Consider the following 23,238-nt stretch of genomic DNA (forward strand, 5'->3'; position numbering starts at 1 on the left):
TAAACAGCTAACGGTAATTAGTCAATGAAGAAAAATATAGTGTTACAATTTTCTTAAATTCTTTAGATGTAATATAAGCTGTCAAATAATTCATAAATCAAGAAAATTACTACCAAAGACTTGTATAACAAGTATCAGGATGTTACAATTTCTGTAGAACAATTCTTGGTCAGAGAGTTGAGAACTTTAAATTACAAGTCCTTTTAATTTCCTCTATAAACTGAAGAGTTAAAAAAATAAGGGTTAAATATGTTTTTGGTCCCTATAAATATACCAACTTTTTGTTTTAGTCCCTCTAAAATTTTCCTTCAACTTTTAGTCCCTATAAAATTTTCAATCACTACTTTTGGTCCTTATTTTTAAGTTAATTTTTGTATTTTTGAATGAAATTATGCAGAAATATGTAAAATATTGTAAAAAAAATTCCAATAAAAAATTAGAATTTTTTTACAAAACACAAATTAAATATGAATTTTTAACCATAAACAATATAAAAATTCATATTAAATTCATGTTTTGTTAAAAAATTCTAAATTTTTTTGGGAGAGATTTCTATAATATTATGAATTTTTATGCAAAATTTTATTAAAAAATATGAATTCTACGTATGAGTTTACTTTAAAGGAGGGACTAAAAGTGAAGATGGAAAATTTTAGAGTGACTAAAAGTTGAAGGAAAATTTTAGAGGGACCAAAACGAAAAGGTGACATATTTATAGGGACCAAAAACATATTTAACCCAAAAAATAAAATAAAACGGTCAATGAATAATGAACTGGAAGGTTGTAGGGCGTGCTCCTCCCCTTGGTAATACATGGAAAGCAAAGGTGGTGTACACACAAGGGTGGATCTAGACATGATGGTTTGGTGTGACAAAATTCTAATAAAAGAAAATTTTTAGTGTACATTTGATTTATAATACGATATATATATTAGTAATGCGAAAATTAAACAGAAAAAGCACTATGATGAAGTGGCTAAGGCAAGTTTGTTACATCTTTATGTCTCATGTTCTTCGAATCCCATCCACCACATTTTTGGTTTGAATCCCATCCACCACATTTTTGATGATTTTGTTAAAATATGATTTTCTTCTTAAAAAAAAGTTAAAAACGGTGGCGCTGGGAGTTGAACTGTGGACATGACTATATAGATTTTTCTTCTTAAAAAAAAGTTAAAAACGGTGGCGCTGGGAGTTGAACTGTGGACATGTCTATATAGATAAAGGATTGTTACACAGTTGACAAGATTGTGATATTGCATTCAGATTTGGTTGTTAAAACCGGCAGATTATTTTGTCAAAAAAAAAACCGGTATATTATATAGAACAGTCAACTAAATAAGCATGACATGACTTTAAAAATTTATCATAGTCTATTGTTCGAATCCCATCCACCACATTTTTGATGATTTTCTCCCTAAAATATGATTTTCTTCTTAAAAAAAAGTTAAAAAGGGTGGCGCTGGGAGTTGAACTGTGGACATGACTATAGCTAAAGGATTGTTACACAGTTGACAAGATTGTGATATTGCATTCAGATTTGGTTGTTAAAACCAGTAGATTATATAGAACAGTCAACTAAATAAGCATGGTATGGCTTTAAAAATTTATCATAGTCTATTACGGAAAAAATGAACCCTGTTCATTTATTATTAAAACATTATTATTGAATTTAAACTTTTGATAGTGTGAAATTCATTTCGTATTTTTTAGAGCAAATAGTCACTTTAGTCCCTGACTCTGCACCTCGCTGTCACATAGGTCCCTGACTCAGGATTAAATACAAACAAGTCTCTAACTCTACACTTCCGTTATCACTTTAGTCCCTGCCGTTAAAAAAATCTGTTAAGTGATGATGTGGCAAATACAAATAAGTGTTTGCAGCAACTAATCCTTTACTCTGTTAAGTGATTATCCTTTACAGCAACTGAAAACACAAATATGTTAAGTGATTAAGTGATTATCTGTTAGTAAAGGATAATCACAAATATGTAAAGTCACTTATTTGTAAATCTATGTGAAAATCACTTATTTATGATTAGTTGCTGTTAAGTGATTATCCTTTACTAACAGATAATCACTTAATCACTTAACATATTAGTTGCTGTTAAGTGATAATCACTTAACAGATTATCAAACGATAATCACTTAACAGATAATCACTTAACAGATTAAGTGATAATCACTTAATCACTTAACATATTAGTTGCTGTTAAGTGATAATCACTTAACATATTAACAGCAACTAATCATAGTAAAGGATAATCACTTATCCTTTACTAACAGATTATCCTTTACATATTTGTGGCAAATACAGGATTAAATACAAATATGCAGATTATCCTTTACTAATCATTTACAAATAAGTAATTTTCACATAGATTTAGGGTTTTTTTTTTTTTCTTCATATTTGTGATTATCCTTTACTATGATTAGTTGCTGTTAAATGATTATCCTTTACAAATAAGTGATTTTCACATAGATTTAGGTTTTTTTTTCTTCGTGATTTCGTCATCTGAGTGTGGTTGTTGTTCGTCGTCTTGTGCGGCGTTGTTTGATTTTCCGCCTTGGTGCGGTGTTCATTTGATTCATATTTAAAGATCGATTATTCAATCAAAGATTTGGACGCCAACATTGCAGATCCGGAGGCATGTGTATTCCTGTAACTTTAATTTTATCATATATTTTTGTAGGCATTATGTCGTCATATGCTATTAACTTGGATGCTGTGAGTTTGTTCGCAGATTCATCCTTAACGTTTTTAGCGGTGTGTTGAATAATGTACTCTATCGATTTTTGAATATCGTTTTGTTTTTGTCAAAAAAAGACATATCATATCTCTTTGAATGAAAAATTTATCGATTCAACTTTAAAAATTTAAAAATTATTATATTTAATGTGGTGACGGAGGTTCGAACCTCAACCTAGTTGCCACCTTATTTATGGTACTGTCTAAAATAAAATTGGCATGTAACCCCGATAAGCGAAAAGTGTACTAATTCAGTTGGAGTGGTCTTCACCATAACACTGAAAACTCCTTACAAAATTCTAACAAAAACCAAACCCACACTTCACACTCATTCATTCATTTCTCTCTTCATTCGTTAGGGTTTCTCTCCAATCTCCAATGGCAGAAGTTCTCACCCCTATTCCCTCCGATTCCCTCGACCAATCCTCCCCAACCACCACCTCCCCTCCACCACCACAACCACAATCACCTCCTCCCACCTCCGCCCCCGATTCCGATCTCCCTCCACCACCTCCACAATCCTCCTTCCGTCGCAGAGACTACCGTCGCGATGATAGAGATAGAGATTTCGATCGTCCTCCTCCTCGCCGCGAGTATTATGACCGAAACAACATGTCGCCGCCGAGGGATAGAGATAGGGATTTCAAACGCAGGCGTAGTCCTAGTCCTCCTCCGTATCGTGATCGCCGTCATTCTCCGCCGATGCGAAGATCGCCTCCTCCGCATTATAATAATAATTATAAACGCTCCAGGAGAGGTGGTAGTCCCCGTGGCGGTTATGGACCCGATGATAGGTAAAATTGCAATTTCTATAATTTGTTGTTGTTCTGCTATTTTGAGTTTTCGATTATTGAATTTCGAAGCGTGGAATTGCAATGTAGAGAATTTTTTCATGTTTTGCCATTTCAATTTTTTTGATTATTATGGAATTTCTTAGCGTGAAATTGCAATGCCTAGAATTTTTTCTTGTTCTGCTAATTCAAATTTTCAATTATTGAGTTTTATGTTTGTTGCTGTTGCTTAGAATTTGATTTTGGATGCAGAAAACAAAACCGGATGAATTTCAATTTTCTTTTTTAAAGTATTTTGAACTTTGTGTTGGTAGTTTTATTTTTCAATATCAATTATGTGTGGTTATGGAAACAACACTGACACATCAAACACCGGAAATAATTTGAGCAAATGAATTATTTGAATGTAAGTGTCAGTGTCGGAACACCGGTCACTCCTTTCATCAGAGGTGTCGGTGCTACACGGTGGTTGTAGTTTGAACTTGTGTGTCGAGTGAATTTCACGTTTAGAAAACGAGTCAAAAGAATTTCACGTTTAGATTGTAGCTTTTGGCAGTTTCGTTGAGAATAACTTTTTAGTTTTCATTTGAAGTTTCATTTTTAATTACAAAATTGTTGCATTTTACTTGGTTTTCTGATTTCGATGATTTTGTATACAAATATTTGAAAAGAAGGTGATACTTTAGAATTAAAAATGAAAATAGAAAATGAAATCGGAAATCAGAAAGAAAAAAAAAATCTAAAATCAGATAAACCTTTTTTATGATTCCATAGTTCTGGTGCACTTCATGTGGTAATGATTAGAAAGCCGAGTGTTCACAGTTTTCTTTTATGATTTCTGATATTTTAATTATTGGATATAAATTTCAATATTGACGTGGATCCAAATGGACACAAGTACTAAAAGTTCGACTACTTGAGGATGAGTTGTTATTTGTTAATATTAGGAATTAGGAATGGTTTAGCATCATGTGTGTTCTTGTTGTAGAAAAATCATTTTGATAGCAATGTTCAATGAGTTGGTTTCTCTTAGCTAGCTGAACTTAGTTCATTAATTCTGGTTATTTCGTCTAATACCTAAATTATATAAAGGCTATGCTTTATCTGACTGTGTTTTGATCATCTGATTACCGCAGATCTGAATATGATAATTACGGTGGTTATGATAGGGGTGGAAGAGGTGGTTATGATAGGGGTGGAAGAGGTGGCTATGATAGGGGTGGCCGAGGTGGTAATGATAGGGGTGGAAGAGGTGGCTATGATAGGGGTGGAAGAGGTGGCTATGGTGATGACAGGTCTTATGGTAGGTTTGGACATCGTTCTGGAGGAGGATATCAAAATGGGGTCTCTGGTATGTTAAATGATGCCAATTACATGGGTTCTTCCTTTTTTCTGTCATTCCGTTTTATGTATGACAAAGCATGAAGGGCCTGTTTGGATTAGCTTATTTGAGCTTATCTACTAGCATACATTTTGTGAGACTGTTTGGGAGAACTTATGAAAACAGCTTATGACAATTTTCATAAGCTTTTTCAACTTATTTCCATAAGTTCGGCGATATAGCTTGTAAAAACAATTTATAACATACACAAAAACAATTTAACATTATTTTATCTTTTTACTATAAAAATAGCTTATGCAAGGTTATACATAAAGGCTTGTGCTATAAGTTGCAATTAAGTTGTTTATCCAAACAGGTCCTAATTCTAGTTTGTACAACTAACATGAACTCCCGTCTTCAATATCTTCCATTGGACCCTCTCTTCACCCAATCACAGGCCTTTTCTTAGTACACGTAAATATGTATGAGTTCACTGGTTGATCACCTAAGACCAGTGTTAGTGATTGCGGATGGCCTAAAGCCAAAATTCTGCTATTTTGAGTAGCCATATATCTGCCATAAAATGCTATGGCGCCACTATCTTTCAAAAATTGCCTATGGTGGTTGTCAAAATATCCGCCACAACATTCCGCAGTGGCCGATATTTGACAACACTTGCCCTATCACTACCAAATTGATTCTCTAATTGTCATTTTCTTCTCTTAACGGTTATGGTTTTTAGTATAGTTCATGAGCTGTATTTCTCTACAGTTAACAGCTTTTCATAATTCCCTCGTTGTTATTAATTGTAATCTGTTCTTAATTTCTTCCAAAGACTGATAACAGCTTTTTAAAGTTTATATATACTCTGCATTTCTATTTTCGATTTTTCTTCATCCTTGATCAAGTACACAACCTTGCTAGTGACATAAAAATCAAAGCAAATAAATATCACATACTTCTTCAGGATATACCCAGATTTAGAATGGGATGCTTGGTTTTTTTTCACATGAATTTTATTATTGGATCAAGATGACTTATTATTTGGTACTTACTTTTTACAGGTATGGAATCCAATCGTGGTTATGCAGACTTGCCAAGTGGCGGTGGGCAAAGGTCAGCTTTCTAGTTTTTTTTCTCAGTTGTTGTACCGTTTGATGAATCAATATGACCTACAATTTTGTTTCTTTCATGTCCATCATAGACAGAGTTTTATCAGTGGTTAATGAATAATTTGTCTTTATCCAAAAGATGTTTCTAGGCATTGATATTTTCTATGGAAGTCTAGATACAATGTTGACTGGATCTCCACATTGGTTATATGACTGTTAACAGATTCCTAAACTAGATTTCATCAAGTCACTTAGACTCAACTTTTTTTGGCAATTCCTTTCTTGACCACGTTTGATATCTTATTTAAGCAACTTGTCTTCTTCTCGCCAATTCGGAGTTTATATTTTCAAAACTAATAATTGCTTTTGCATAACTCCTTTTACATGTAATTTTAATTCACCACATGCTGTTTGTGGTTTCCTCTTTATTCCATATCAAATAACTGCAGCGCTGTATCACATCACATGTCACCTTTGACTTTGAATGCCTTTTGGCACATAGAAAATTATATCATTACCATCAACGAACATGATCTTCATCATGCCGTCAGTGAATACATCGTATCCAATGTTCCTTTTTGTGTGCAATATATATTGAGAGCATTATAGGAAACTGAATAGAGATAATGGGCTCCTGAGCTTACTGTTGTTGACTGGGATTGGCGTGGAGTATCAGCTATTCGCTTAGTGCCTAATATTTTTTGTGCTGGTTGGGTTTTGTTGATATCTAAATGTAACAACTTAATCTGAAATTTCCTTAAAAAGTTGCAATATTATAATTTCAGGTCTTGGTTTTAATTTTCATTGTTGATTTAATCAACTCATGGTGAATGAACCGTTGTTTCTGCTAAAAGAAACTTCAACAAAATTCATTTTCATATCTTATATTTAAAATCTTGATTCTGAACTTAAGGAGCACTCAGTGCACTCATTTATCCATTCAACATTAAATATCTACTTGCGACACTTTAATACCTAAATGCGTCTACAGTTGAGTTTCCTCAGTAAATAAATAATGAAAGAACACTTATTGTACACAATGATTATATTATTGTCTGTTTAATGATGTAAGCTGTCTTTATTTTTCTTCTGTCTGATAATTGATCTTTCTGGAACTACATGTTAACATTAGTATAATTATGACCTGTTTTAGAGAAGGGTTGATGTCCTATAAGCAATTCATTCAGGAGCTTGAGGATGATATACTACCAACTGAAGCAGAACGTAGGTAAGTTGTGGAAAATAATCTTTTGCATTATGTCTGAGTTCGAGTCATGTAAGAAAATTTCAGATCTTCATTGACAAATGACTTCTGATTGATTTTTCTAGGTATCAAGAATACAAATCAGAGTATATTTCTACACAAAAAAGAGCTTATTTCACTGCTCATAAGGATGAGGAGTGGTACGTATCTTTATATTCTCTATTCTCTAACAATCTGTAGTATTCAATCTTTAAATGTTTACTGTAAAACTATGAATTGCCATATTTTTGTAAGTCCACACAATCTGATGTTGAGTTCCATTTCTCGTTTTACTTTTTATATAGGTTGAAAGATAAATATCATCCAACAAATTTGCTTACAGTCATTGAAAGGTAATTATTATTATTTTTTTTATATCAATTTTACAATTCTGTTGTAAAACACAACATATTGTCCTGTTAATCTTAACAGATCATTTTTATTTTTGTGGGGAGTGCTTACTCGATAGATAGGTGGATTCTAATTTTTATTTCTTCATATCTTTTAGGAGGAATGAAAGTGCTCGACAGCTGGCAAAGGATTTTTTGCTTGATTTGCATAGTGGAACATTAGATCCGTAAGTTCTTGTCCTCTTTTTTACTTACTCTTGTTTGTGCATCTCTCAATCTGGCCTTCCGTATTCATAATTATGCATATGTTGTGTTACAACCAATGCAGAAATCCGGGTTTAGGTGCCTCTTTATCCAGCAAATCAGGGCAAGCTAGCGAGCCAAATTCAGAGGAGGAAGCGGAAGACAAACGAAGAAGAGATGGGTGGGGTTCTGATAAAAAAAGTGATTTCTCAGCTGCTCCAAAGGCTCATCCTGTCAGTGCTGAACCAAGACGAATACAAGCAGATGTTCAACAGGCTCAGGCCCTTGTTCGCAAGCTTGACACAGAGAAGAGGATCGGAGATAATATTTTATGCAGCAGTGATCACAACAAAACTGATGACAAGTCTCACAATGGATCTGTGGGTCCCACAGTCATTATACGAGGCCTAACATCTGTTAAGGGTTTAGAAGGTGTTGAGCTTTTGGACACACTGATTACATATCTGTGGCGGATTCACGGTGTAGATTATTATGGCATGATTGAGACTAATGAGGCTAAGGGTTTTAGGCATGTGAGGCCAGAAAGAACAGGGCATGAAGAAACAGGTAAATCAGGGTCTGAATGGGAGAAGAAACTTGACTCATTTTGGCAGGGAAGGTTGAATGGTCAGGATCCATTGGAAGTAATGGCTGCTAAGGAGAAAATAGATGCTGCAGCAATTGAAGTGTTGGATCCATATGTTAGAAAAATCAGGGACGAAAAGTATGGATGGAAGTATGGTTGTGGAGCTAAGGGCTGCACAAAGCTCTTTCATGCTGCTGAATTTGTGTACAAACATCTGAAGCTAAAGCACCCTGAGCTTGCTCTTGAACAAACTTCGAAATTGCGTGAGGATCTCTATGCTCAAAATTACATGAAGTAAGTAATAACTAAGACTTTCTATATTTTGTGGTCAGTATTGCGAGTATTGGTGAAAATATTACTAATAGTGGCCTTACTACTGTTGTAGTGATCCAGATGCTCCTGGTGGAAAGCCTGTCATGCAGCAATCTCAGGTAGACCACTATATCCATCGAAACATGATTTGATAAAACTCTCTATGATCGTTGTATTTATGAGAACCTTTTGGTGTTCATGTTTTGACATTAGTTTATCCTCAATATGGCATTTCAGAACCATGGGTTCTGAACAGCTTGTCAAACAGTGAAAAGTTTTTCTTTTACTTTCCTTACTATGCGGTATATCCATGATTGAAGATAATCTGATGTATCAACCTTAAGGAGTTTATGTCAACCTTTGTCTTGAGCTTAGCATTTGTATTTCTTTTAAATATTATAATCTATACTCATTCAAATTGCTATGGTCCTTTCTGTTTTTTTCTTTTTCATCTGTAGAAGGACAACAGGCCTTTAAATCAAAGGTTAGGTTTTGAGGGCCGATTGAGAGATGATCGTGGTAATCGTCGAGACCATGAACGATATGACAGAATGAATGGAGATAGAGCTAATTCCCCATCCCGTGAAAGGCTGTCCAAAGCACTTGAGATGGGAAATCATGACGAAACAATGCAAGACACGTTTGCAGGGCCTGGTGTTCCTCCTTTTACCTCAGATATACCTCCACCAGTATTGATGCCTGTACCTGGTGCTGGGTCAGTTGCCTCTTCCAATTACCCTTCTCACAATCTGATGCACATTTTTTATTTCTTCAGATTTGGTGAGTGATTATTTAATCTATAACGCTGCAGGCCATTAGGACCCTTTGTTCCTGCTCCACCAGAAGTTGCAATGCAGATGTTTAGAGATCAAGGAGGACCATCTTCATTTGATGGCTCTGGAATAAATATGCTGTCTGGCCCGCATCATATGGGTGGACCGGCACCAATAATTACTCTTCCTCCAGGTTTTAGACCAGATCCTCGGAAGATGCGAAGGTAAAGTGTTCTCTGCATGACCCTTTGCTCATATATTTTGTGTGCTTCTTCACTCTGACTCTTTCTAAATTCTGGGATCTTTCATCTGGAAATGTTGGTGCAAAGTTGATTTAAATATCCAATCTGTTACTTCAATCCTCAGCCCAGCTTATTTGTCCATAATCTAATGTTTGTTGATAGTTCCTTTATTTATTGTTTTCTTTTTACTCCTTCGATATTATAACCACAAAGTTAGGAAACAGAAGCATGTGCCTGCTACATAAGAATGCAGATATCAATAAATTATTTGTACTTAATTGATGTCGTCAAATTTGTATTTGTTCTGTGGTTAACTTTGTATGATATACATGTATTCCATTGGTGGCAGTTATCAAGATTTGGATGCTCCAGACGAAGAGGTCACCGTGATAGACTATCGGAGTTTGTAGGTGTCTTTGGGTGACTGGTTTTGTATAAATTCTGAGATGGAGTGGCCATGCGACCTGCAGAGTTGAAAGCTGGCTGTGTTACTGATATTTTTGCTAGGTTCATGCTCTTTTTCTTCTGCGAATTTTTCGGTGACTTTTTTACTTTTTACGGAAATTCATGTCCCTGGGAATATTTCAATATTTTGAGAAATGATAAAAAGCAATAACTATAGTCCAATTATAATTTATTTAAATCAATTGATTGGATAATTTTGTTTTTACTAAAATGTGCATTCGTTTCGTGTAAAATAAGATATAAAATGCCCTCGGGCTTCTTCACCATATAGCTGTAATAGTTACAGAAGAACAAGTCGTTTTTTCACTTAACAAAATTGATATAACAATAGTCAAAGGTATGGATTCCAGTGTTGCAATCATTTTTTCAAATAAAAACTGAAGAGCAATCAACAGTTAAAAAATATCACAAATAGAAAAAAATATTTAGAAATTAGTAAAAATCCCATTCGGACAATGATCAAGATGAAATTAAAAAGTGAATAAAGTCAGTCTCGTGTTCCCTTTGTTTGGTATTCTGAACGTGTTTGTTCAACTACTCTCAGCACAAATTGGATGATTGCTCAATATGCACATCCAAATTGCGGCACATCCAAATTGATCTCTAGGCTGTAAAAAGTTGACTAGATTTTACAAGTAAAAGCAACCAATTTCAATTCAATTGAAGTAATTTAAGAATTTGGATGTGCAGCAAATAAATAAATGCTCTCTAGGCTGTTAAGACATCATAGGAAGCGAAATTAGATAGACCGACCCGTTGTATTAGATGATCAGAGTTGACCGGAAGTTACGATCTGGTCTGATTTTACACCCAAATTTTACTCATAAATATTATCTAGGCTGTTAAGACCTGATAGGGTGCAAAATTGAAGTATCTATTGAACAAATTTCTATAAATTGATGTGTCATTTCCAATACAAGACGAAGTTGTTGTGTTCAATTTGGCACCCATGACAATACCCCATTGTGGCGATGAGTATATGACACAAGAGTAGAGGTTAAAAAAAAATTGAGCAATTTAATTAATTTGTTTATTTCACTCAAGAATTCAAAACGGAGGAATCAAAATTCAAGGAAATTCGAAAATCCTTCTAATACAACGGGTTCATTTCAATTCCATCATCTACAAAATGTATTGTTTTGATTAAATAATTGAATGCTCTTTGTCAAGATTATTATTTGGATGAAGGATAACAAATTACACTGACATTTCAATAATAGTTAAGATTATTGTATCAAAATAAAACACCCATCAATGGAGATGAATCTCTCATGAGAAATTCTTGCATGGTCAGTCAAACCAATGGAATTTTAATACCTGAGTTTTAAAAAATTAAAATCAAAAGTTTGTTTTCTCTCTCCGTCAAGTTCAACCATTGTGCAATTACAAGTGCACTATCCAAGTATTCAATCATGAAATAGCACTACAAGAGAGTTAAACCAAAATTTAACACAACATACAACAAAATAAAAAGGAAATTGGAAAAGGAGTGTGATGGATTATGGATGTGATTTGGTCATGTCTTGCGGTGGAGAAGTTCATGGCCAAATTGAGTTGCGAGAACGATGTATTTAAACTAACAAGACCAGCCGAGTGATTTGCGAGTTTGAATCAAGTCAATTTTGAGCCGAAAACAGAAGTTCATGGCCAAATTGAGTTGAACTTCTAGCTAAATCAAATTTAGAACTGTCGAATACTCCTGACTTTTATTATTGATTATTGCACAAAATATAACCGGGTATTCTAGAGTACGATAACGAAAGCATAACATGAAAAGAAAAAATTCTAGTATGGATGAGAGTAAAATATTGAAGGGTCCCTAGGTACACCAATCATGAATGTGTATCCAACATGAAAAATCTTGAGAAAAAAATTCTTCAGAGGATGGATGAGAGTATCCTTGAAACTGCACTTTGACATTGCTGCCACTGAAAGTGTCCAAAATTTATTGTATCTGTCACAAAAAGACATGTTTTAGAAATGATAGGTGATAATTATAAAAATAATAATAAACTTTTTGTAAAATTTTTGATACATTAAGACTCCTAAAATAACAGGAATAGTATATTCTAAATTGCTTCAAAAATAAAATGAAGAGCTGAGAAATTGATGTTTAATTTTATCCAATATACGTTAGTTTAAAGATAAAAGTAAATGGTTTGAAATATAATGCTTACAAATTTTATAGTTGCTCGATGATGTAGTACATATTATTCAACATTAAATCCAGTGAATCTCTGGTAACTCGGAATTTCAGCTCCGTTTCCCTGGTACTTATCTTTGTATCCTGGAGCTGGAAGAAGTAGAACCATATAATAAGTTAAAATACTTGGACACAATCTTATAATTCATGAAAATGAAAAATTCACTATTTCTTTAGAAGCAAAGAAGAATAGGGGACCATGATCTATGTTTATATACCTTTAGACTAACAAGAGCAGTTCTATTAACAGGTCCAATGAGCTGATAACTGATGCGAGTCATTGACTCCAACATGGGCCGAAAAGTTACCTTCGTCACTCTGAACTGCACTTCTGTCTCTCCTGAAGAACTTTGGCTGAAATCTTGCAGCTACATGAAGGGTTAACTTAATTAACAGATAGGAAAAAATGTTTTTAACGCATTGTACATGTTATCTACACACGTATTTATAAGTACTCACAAGTATAGAAACAGAAAGCGTAGCTTGTAGGCATAAGTTTATATATACGATAAAGTATCGACACAGATACAATCATTGAACGCCATACTAACACGTGGACAACAATAATAATAATTTAATAGAAAAGAAATAGTTGAATTAATCAGATGTGTCAATATCGTGTTGGTGTCTTGGTCAAATTGAACACGCCTTCAACTTGAAGTGTCAGTGCTACATAATTATATATACACACCTTCATGTTGATCACTGCAACTTTACTAGAAGTGTCTGAGTTCTGAGTTTCAATAACCCAAGTCATTGACTTGAAACAAGAAATAGGGACAACCTGCATCGAAAAACGATAGTCAATTAAAGGAATGACTGGCATAGCAGTATTAAATATTAGGGTGAGTCAGATCAATACAACGCTATGTGGAGAGCCATTGTCCCGATGAACAGGAGCAGGAGCAGGAGCAGGCGCAGGTGCAGGAGCAGGAGCAATACAAGGATGATTCAGACCATTAACGGGAAGTTCCATGTCATAAATACTAAAGTGAGGCAATACTGAATGTGGCCAAGACCACCATGATGGGACGGCTTCAAAAACTGATGAAGAGCTCATCCTGCTATTGTCGTCTTGAGGCATATTACCCCGAGTGCTCGGAGTTGGAGGTGCGTCTTTTGCAACATTTTTCTTCACATCACTAACCCTTTTAGTACTCTCTCTTAAGGCATCCTTTGCAGCATTATAAGTCTCTACAGCTACTGCTCCTTCTTCTGCAAGCTTAATGGCTTCTCGACATAAATTATTAAAACGTGAAGTGATATTTTCAATGCCGAGTTGATCTGGTATTTCTTCATCTGTTCCAACACTGGATTTTACATTCTTTGTCCAGCGTTTCAAAATGTAGTGTGATGGAAGAGTAAGAATATTTGTAACAGTGAAGACAGTCAGTATATGTCGACATAGAATGCCCGAGTATTCAAACATTCGACAGCTACAATTTGCCTTTGCTCCAGAAATATCTAACGGAACACTGACTGTGTATGCCTCGCGATTATCTTGAAAGTTTGCAACCCTGTATTTACGGACCACACCATCATCTTCAATCTTATTTGCAGTATAAGCAGAAGTTTTCACGAGTTCTTCCTGAAACTTTGCAAAAATATTCTTAGTATACGAATTTGCAGCCTGTTTTTCCATTGGTGCCGGAGTCTTCAAAAATGGTTTGGTACAAATGGTCTCGTAATCTGCTTCTATTTCTTTTTCCAATGAATGTTCGAGACATTTTTCATACTGCATAAAGAATAAAGGCATGGTTGTCTGTTGATTTATATAGCCATCGAAAAAGGAGCTTGCTCCATGTTTTGAAGTTAAATCAGCAAAGAATGTGTTACGAAAGTAAGCAGGGGCCCATTGTTTGCGAGCGTTATACACTGCTTCAAGCCAATCATTTCCTACAAGACCATATTTATCTAGAAGAGACTTCCATGTTGACTCAAAATCCTCAACTGTCTTTGAGGAATTAATGCAACTATTAAACTTTCCATAGAGTGAAGGATGTGCATGGTAAATATGCGCCAGTCGTTCTTGACTTTCTCGCAAAATGTGCCATTTACAGATACAGTGGCGAGTTTCTGGTAACACATGCGTAACAGCAGCCTTTATGACTCTATCTTGGTCTGTGGTTATCGAAACGGGAGGCTGACCATTCATAGCAGATAGCCAAGTCCTGAACAACCATATAAAGGAAGACTCAGATTCATCTAGTAATAATGCACAACCGAATAAAACCATTTGACCGTGATGATTAATTCCAGTAAATGGAGCAATTGGGACTTGGTAATGATTTGTCCGATACGTTGTGTCAAAAGTTACTGCATCACCGAAGTGATTATAAGCTGCTCTTGACCTTGAATCAGCCCAGAATACATTGGTCAAGTGGTTTTTATCATCGAGCTGTATTGCATAATAAAAGCCGTGGTTTTCACACTGCATCTTCTGAAAATAATTGAGAAGATATTGAGCATCACTTCCAAGAGTCCTCTTTCGGAATGATCTTCCATTGGCAAAAGGCCCAATGTTTCTTGTTGGATGACCATTTTCTGCACCAATCGGTTTGCCATATTTGCCCTTCATAGAAACATTGCAATCATTACTGGCATTGGATGTCTCTCCAACGTTTCTTTTAGAACCTACAAAATGCCTATGTGGCCGACTGTGTTTCTCCGTTTTAGAGGAAGCTAGAGAATGGCTGTGGTCCTCAACAAACTTTGTCACTGTCCAATATTTATCTTTTCTCTCTATCCTAAGCATTGCATTGCAACTTGCCACATTCTTCCTTTTGAATTCTTCACTAGAACAAGTAAAGTCCCAAAATTCAATTGAATCGACACAGTTGAATTGACAAAAGCCGATGCTAAATCCTACATGTCTTGCATATGCACTATAAAATGACACTGCAGATTCTTCAGATTTAAAGATCATTCCAACTCGTGGTTTCGTATTTCCATTACCATCTTTATCATTCACTTGTCTTTCAGCTGCGTTTGCAGTCATAATTTGCTCCTCGCTTTTCCCTTCATCCATTGCTTCAACTTCCATCATAGTGTAGCCAATGGTAAGAATACTTCAACTGGCTTCTCTTGAAATTGGCAGCAATATCTACCTACACAAGACATTGGTGAAGATGTTCAGCAAAAAACTCTAAATTGAAACTAGTGTAACATTTATCACATAAAAAAGGAAACTGAATTCAGCATAAAATAAAATTAAGCTTTTTTACTTCAAGAATTAAAAAACCCACAAGGCACTAGACAAGTTGAAATGTTAGATATAAACAAATATAAAATTATAAAAAAGTCTTGCAGGTGAAAAAATTTATAGTGAATTCCTAAAAAATATTGCATCATGCGACAAAAAGTTACAACATTATCATATATCCTTTTGAACAAATTTAAGGATTTATTTTAAACATAAAGTATAAAATTCCAATAGGGTATGTTTGGATGATGAGTTTTGGAGGGGAGGACTTACCTTATTTTTTTTAAATTACATTACTTTATAATGTATTTTTAAAATGAATTAAGTGGGATTGAAATATTATATGATCATATACCATGTTGTTATTTCAAATTTTTAAAATATTATATATATATATATATATATATTTTAAAATACACTCATCCCTGCAAAGTCCTTCCCTACAAAAAGACATTTAAGGTGTGTCTGCGAGTTTTTTTTTTTTGGAGGGTTTTGGATGGCTAAGTCTATGTATTGATATATATTTTATATTTTAAAAAATTGAAAGAACAATATGAAACATTAGCATATAATATCATATTGTTCTTTTACATTTTTCAAACTATCATATATATATATATATATATATATATATATAGGGTGTATAAAATGAGAGGACATGTTATTGTGAGAGGGTGAGAGGGTCTTTTATCAACCATTAGATCAAAATCAATGGCCTAGATTAAAACTCTTATTGTAGTGACTCTTATCTCAGGTTTGATTTTTTCTTCCCTAATTTCACATGTGCATTTTTAAATATCAAAATATAGACATAACCCTCCAAAACATGATGATGCTCCAAAACAAGTTTAATCATATATAACTACAAAGTAATCACTTCCACTTACGGTTATAGTCAAATTTTTCATTCTTACCTCTTGCCTAATTCAAACACTGACTCGAGAGTTATAGTGTTTGCAAGTACCACATAACCAATTCCATTGTTACTCCGTCAAGCCCCATCTCGGCTTCGCTGCAAGCAACTTATTCGGGTTGTCTCTAAAATGCTACCTCAGATCAACCGATTGCTGCTTCATAAAATATAAACATCTGAAGAGTAAATTCTATGAACGACCGACACAGACAGAAGACATAATTGAATGTAACATCTTAAGAGTAATTTAAGAAAAGAACATAATTGAATGTAACACGTACACAACATGTCTCAGACACATAACACGCCAGTGTTGGTTCTACGGAGCAAATTCAAAAAGAATATCACATTATAACATCAACAAATACAATAATGTCATTACAAATGCAGACACAAAAATCATACATACAGTTTCATAATTCTCAAACAGCATTGCCATTTCAACGTTCTGAATGAACGAGAAACAATAAAAAAGAAGAGAAATATTCACCTAGGTTTAGCTAGAGATTGTGAGTTGAATTAAAACGTTGCGTTTTACGTTTATATTTCTTTGAATTTCAGCGTAGAATGAGCTAACAGTTAAGTGTTCCTAGCCAAAACCCATATACAAAAACGAACAAGTTTTCAACTTCACTCATTTACTAGTTTTATTAAAATTTGTCAAAAAAAAAAAGTAAGTTTAGGTCCTATCAAGCCCGTACACTCCTCCGATTAGGCGTGTCCTGATGTCGGACATGTGTCGTGTCTGACACCGACACAACACTGTTGCTTATAATTTCACTGAATCATGTGATTTTCTCAAATTATTAACGGTGTCGGAGTGTCCGTGTCGTGTCCTGTGTTTGTGTCCGTATCTGTGCTTCATATTTTAGATCCCATAAAAATAGTGACATTAATCTCTACAATTACACATTTAATTTGTTTGTTAATTAATTTAGAGGTTTTTTTTTGAGTAAAATTAATTGAGGTTAATATGTTATTCAACCGATTTTGTCTATCGTAATATCTCTATCAACCGAACTATGATAACGAAACGTTACACGCTGATTTGCAACTAAAAATTGTTTATTTTAATTTTACATTTTGTTTTATTTTTTTGACAAAAATTTGTGTTTTGTTATTGGATTATTAATATAGTGTCAAAACATCCAACATAATTTGATGAGGTTGATAAGAATTTAACAGAGATTCCTTAAAAATAAAAATAAAAATTAACAGAGATCTCATAAAGACTTGGATCTATTTTTTTTTTTTTTAAGACTTGGATCTTTCAAAAATATCGATAAATATGCATCTAACTTGCCTAAGTTAATTTTTTATTTTTACCAATTGACATAAACTTATATCGATAAAAAAAAAAGTATAGTGTCACATCACTGAATTTTAATCTTCCCCCTTTTTGAAAAAATAAAATAAAAAATCATGCATGTCTTACAGTAAATCATCATCTATTGGTGATTCTATGTCTTCAATTTGTGCTAGGTGTGAAGGATATATAATAATTAATTAATATACTTTCTAGGTGTGATTCTATGCTCCAATACGAGATCTAACCCGTATTTGAGTAGTCCAAATACAATCTTTTTTTTTTTTCAAAAAAAGGATTGTATTTGGACTACTCAAATACGGGTTGGATCTCGTATTGGAGCATGCTTCTCACACTCCAACTCAAATCTTTATTTAATGGTTTGAATGATTCTTTATGCAAAAAGATTAAAATGAAGCTATAAAAATGGATGTTTTTACTATGGTATTTAGTGACTGATGAATAAAATGTATTATGAAGAGAAGTAAATACCTGCTATGAAGACGATTGTTAAAGTTGATCTCTTCGATCCCAATGAATATAAATAAAATGAAGCAGAACTCCGTCCGGTATCAATCAACAAAACAATGTGAAAACGAAATTGTTTGAGGTCTCCTTTGCCAAACTCCTTCGAACGCGATGTAGACGCAATTCGATAATAACTTGGGATTTGGGGAATCAGAGTTTCGATTTAAAATGGTGGAGGTAATGTTTTGGTACATATAGAACTTGGGATTTGATGCCGATGAAACTAGGGTTACAAATTGTAAGGGAAATGAGATTTCTTCTTGAGGTCGAAGCCGATTCACTTGAAGTGATGTAAATTATTCTGAATGACCTAAACCTTGATAACCATTTGGGATAGGTTGCGAGACGGCACACTAATAGAACTTCTTTTTACAATATTAATTATCTCCCAATTGGGCCATATATGAAGGTAAGAAGCCCACTATTCAACAATCTGGACCAAGTCTTGTTTGCACGAGTCTCTTCTATTATGTATTCTTTATTATAAATAATATCATTTTTTTTAAATATTAAGGTATTTTGGTTATAAGAAAAAGTTTGATGGTAATTATATAAAGGGTTAGATATGTTTTTAATTATCTTTTTGAAAAAAGAAAAATTGATTTCTATCGGTAGGGATATAGTAGAAAAATGATAGCATGTTTGAGAGTTTAATTAAATCCATGTAGGGTTTATGCCTTTAATTTGTCTTAAGGTGTGGAATATATATAAAAATTATCTACTATACTTTTTAGGGTTGTAGTTGGGATATTCAAATAAAGTTTGGATTGTCCCCGTAAGTCTAGCTCATTGGTAAGGACAATGCATATTAATATATGCAAGGTCCGGGGTTCGAACACCGGATACCAAAAAAATAAAAATAAATAAAGTTTGGATTTCCTTTCGGAGCATGTTTCTAAGACAAAGCTTAATTTAATGGATTGATTGATTCGTTCATGTCGAAAGATAACAACAAAGTTGTAGAACATAGCCGGTCCAAAGGGACTGTCACTAAAGCAAGGGTTTTACGACCTTAAATTTTTTAGGCCTTATATTAGTTTCCAAATCTTTTTTGCTTTGTATATATTTTCATAAGTAAAATTCTTTAAACATCTTTGCGCCTAGCTCAATTAATAGTTAAATAGAGAAATGTAGACTTTTAGTTCATATTGTAAGTTTGATCCTAAAAGTAGCTACTTTATTGGTTATACGTATCTTAAATTCTTTTTTCTTCAGATTTCTATGAATATAAGGTTTTTTGTTAAAAAATATATTAAAACATGTAATGTGCGACCAAAATATGCAAAAGTAAAAAAGTAATTTATATGTGTTAGAACTCAATATATTTTGCTACTTAAAGATTTAAGAATATATAGGTGAATAATGTTTACATTGAGTATTATTTTCAACATATATTACTAATTAAACTAATTTTTTGTTTTTAAAAAATCCTTGCATTAATGAAGTTGAAAGTCTATCGGAAAGAGTTAGACTCTCACAACTTGATGAAACAATATTTGAATATTGATTGAGAGTGATATCCATATTTAGTGTCCATCATGGCTCAAATAAAATTACACATTTAGTATTCCTAATTTTTATGTTTCTATGTCTACTCACTTAAAAGACCGTAGTTTAAAATTCGCTTTATATCTATAAATACATTGGGCCGGCCGTGCTGTAGAAATAGATGTTAAAACTATATATGGTATTTAGTAACCAGTAAATAAAGTGTATTACGAATGCAAGTAAATAACTGTTATGGAGGCGATTGTGAAAGTCTCTTCAATTTCAAAATGAATTGAAATTAAATGTAGTAGGAATTCATCTAGCATCAACCAACAAAACAATGGGAAAAGGAATTTTTTTTTCTCCTTGGTTGAGCCCTTTCAAACACAACATAGATGCAGTTCGATCTGAGCTAGGGCTTTAGGGTGTTAGAGTTGTGATTTTCTTTTTTTGGTGATGTCAAGAGTTTGCAATTAGGGTTACAAATTGTAGGTGAAATAACATTTCTTTTGTAGGTTGAAACAAATTCACTTGAAGTGATTGGAAACCGTCAAAATAGGATCAGTCATCTCCCATTTGGGTCATATAGGATTGCAAGGAATGAAGTAAAAGTAACCCATTTAACAATTTTTTGTCTTCAAAAATCTATATTAGGTCTTGCTACAATAATGAATCCTTTCTATTATTTAATCCCTAGTTTGCAGAAAAATTCTTATGTGGGAACGCAACTAAGTCATTATGTTTACAAACAACCAATCAAAACGATTCAACACATTAAAAAATAAATTATTAAACAAATTAATATATTTCTCATTGTTTTCAGGTATAACCGCCTCCAATATAGTGTAAGGCTTCGTCCATATTAACATAACCAATCCATGAAGACAAACATTCTCCTCCATGAACCAATCACTAATGTATTTCAATTTTATTACAAAGAAAAACCTTCAAAAGATGAATTTCTGCCCTCAGAATCTAATTTGACCAACTGAAAATTAAATAAAAACAAAATTTGAAAATTAAATTAAATAAACATGTTTGATTCAATATGGAATTCTCGTGAACAATTACGTCACAATGGAAAACAGATTTGAACCCCATTGCTTTCTATTATACTCTACCTGTTTTGACAAAGATTGTAGTATTCTTTTATAAGTTTAGTAAGTAATTTATGCATTTTGTGGTATGTGATTGTTGTTGTTTATTTACGAAAAATTTCTGTAGTTATCTTAGACAAACAATACAGAGAAAATAATTAGTAAGAGAGAGAATATATTAATTTGTTTAATTATTATTTTTAATGTTTTTTTTTTGGACAGATTTTGATGAGTTGTATGGTTTTCATTGGTTGTTTGTAAATATGATGGTCTAGGTGCGTTCCCACATAAGAATTTCTCCAATTTTTGGTGTGTTACCGTCAAAAGGGGGTGACGTTGTTGGTCCAGTTGAGAGATAACATATTCATCGGTCCAAACTCATCCCCCGTTTTTCATTCGTTAACAAGCGTGTATCACAACCTATTCATCGCATATTGCTCTTTTGTATTTTTTGTTGCAAAAAATTCATTCATAATTAAGATTGTCTAAAAATATATTTTTAATAGAATTAATGAAAGCAAATTAAAAAAAAATACGTATATATTACTTTCAATGCCCTTACAAAAATGTGTTTTTAGGCAAAATTAAATGTGAAAAAAAACAATTTTCCATTATTTTTACTTGGCTGGCCCATTACATTTTACTTCACTCACTTATGTTTTTCTCGTTCCTATTGCTGTTTTCCTTTCTCGTCGAGAATGTTTCCTCTTTCTATTAAAAATCTCTCCATTCTCCCTTCTCGTCTTTCATGCAAGGTTTTGACTGGGTTTCGAGTGTGTGGGTTCTCATCGTCATCTTCTTCTTCTTCTTTTCCCGAGGTTTCAGTATGGTGGCACCTTGATAGCTGTCCCGTGCCCTCTGGTGTTAGCTTTTCCAAGGTAGCACCTTCAATTATGGCAGCCGTTAGAGCTAACGGGATTATGGGTACAATTCATATTCGTGCTTATGGTGATTTTAATTCTTCAGGGGTCGACAAAGAGGCTCTTAATTCAACCAACATTTCTCTATACTCCTCCATTGTGGACGATTGCCCTGATGATATGCAAACAATATTTTCATGTTCGTTCCTTTGTTTTCCTCCTTACCTTTTATTTCCTTTTTCTTGTTATACACTGTTAGAACTTAGTTAGTTGTTTCCCCAATTCGAGTAGGATCACACTCTATAATTTAGAGAAACAAACTAGAGATAAAAGAAAAATTGATTCGTTCATGTCGAAAGATAACAACGCAAATCCAATGAGAGTCACACAAATCCAACGAGAGTCACACAAAGCCAACAAATACAATCTGTGTTAGCATTGGATATATCGCAACTAACTTTGTGGAAAAATTGTTTCTTGATCCATTTATTTTCCATCACGAAAACAGCCTGCAGCTATGTGTGGATTAAGAAAGTAGCTTCAGCCATCTCATTTCTTCATTGCAACTTTTGTTAGCTGTATACAATTGGTTAGGCTTTGTCTTGGTTACTCCGCTTAATATTTCAGATCATCTAGCTCAGTTTGGTTCCTTTGGTGGTTTTACTAAACGAAAGAAAGACATTATTCATTTAGTTTAATTTTCTTCAGCTGGGGTCTTATGAAAAGAAAGAAATGTCAGAATTTTCAAGAATTCACATAATATTATTCACCACTTGCTTGACAACATTAAGGCTCAATCTTTTGGTCGGTTGAAAGAGAAGCACAAAAATCTTGCTTTTGACTATCACTCGTGGTGGATCGATCCTTTAAATTTCTTGTAATGATTCTTTTTATTTTCGTTCAGGTGTCCCTTACGTGGGTTGCTTCTGCTTCTTGGTTTTTGCCTTGGCCACCATCATGCCTTTTGTTTAATTTATTTATCTTAAAGACTTATAGTCTTCAGTTGCTTTAGGCCTTGGTTTTTGATAGCATTTCTTTAGTGACTTCATTTATATTGGGGGATTGGTATATCTTTGATAGTTTCCATGGGCTCTCTTGTGCTTTAGTGTTTATTTGTATTGAGAGTGTATTATTTGGACTAATTCCCCAAAGGTTCATTTGTACTTGACTTGTGGTTTTAACCGTTTCTTGGGTTATACCGCTTTTATTGGAATATCATCTCTTTCGACCAAAAAAAAAAAGGTGTCCCTTGCGTGTTTCTAATGTAACTTGGTTTTTCTCTTTGCTTCTCTTCTGCACATCTTATGTTTTTTGTTTTTGAAGCAATCAGCACATCTTATGTTGGGACAACAAAGAGGTTTGTTTAATGAAATTCCATTTTAGCTTCTTCAAAAAAAAATATTATGTCATTTTTGGTTCAAATATCTTTTATTTTTTCATTGGATCTAATTGGT

At 33.6% G+C, this 23,238-nt stretch overlaps 2 protein-coding genes across 3 annotated transcripts; one reads left to right on the forward strand and one right to left on the reverse strand.

Moving 5' to 3' along the window:
• Positions 1-3,073: 3,073 nt before the first annotated feature.
• SE (C2H2 zinc-finger protein SERRATE (SE)) lies at positions 3,074-10,398 on the forward strand. 2 transcript variants are annotated; one of them, XM_085739155.1, is made up of 12 exons: positions 3,074-3,543; positions 4,677-4,891; positions 5,926-5,977; positions 7,127-7,201; positions 7,303-7,377; positions 7,522-7,569; positions 7,725-7,793; positions 7,895-8,689; positions 8,781-8,826; positions 9,166-9,422; positions 9,519-9,704; positions 10,072-10,398. In XM_085739155.1, exons 1-12 carry the CDS (start codon positions 3,128-3,130, stop codon positions 10,130-10,132), a joined length of 2,295 nt encoding a protein of 764 aa, XP_085595281.1. In that variant the 5' UTR covers positions 3,074-3,127; the 3' UTR covers positions 10,133-10,398. The 2 variants fall into 2 exon arrangements, with proteins under 2 accessions (XP_085595281.1, XP_085595282.1); XM_085739156.1 differs by lacking the exon at positions 7,522-7,569.
• A 1,384-nt stretch (positions 10,399-11,782) lies between these two features.
• LOC146898613 (protein FAR1-RELATED SEQUENCE 3-like) lies at positions 11,783-15,493 on the reverse strand. The gene is made up of 5 exons (XM_085739154.1): positions 13,253-15,493; positions 13,082-13,174; positions 12,609-12,758; positions 12,365-12,480; positions 11,783-12,141 (listed from the first exon to the last, which is right to left on the reverse strand). The coding sequence occupies exons 1-4, from the start codon at positions 15,434-15,436 to the stop codon at positions 12,370-12,372; spliced, it is 2,538 nt and encodes an 845-aa protein (XP_085595280.1). The 5' UTR covers positions 15,437-15,493; the 3' UTR covers positions 11,783-12,141; positions 12,365-12,369.
• Positions 15,494-23,238: the final 7,745 nt, after the last annotated feature.

The sequence above is a fragment of the Medicago sativa genome, chromosome 8 (assembly GCF_051527215.1).
Source record: "Medicago sativa cultivar Bolivia chromosome 8, Bolivia_mono, whole genome shotgun sequence".
Taxonomy (NCBI): domain Eukaryota; kingdom Viridiplantae; phylum Streptophyta; class Magnoliopsida; order Fabales; family Fabaceae; genus Medicago; species Medicago sativa.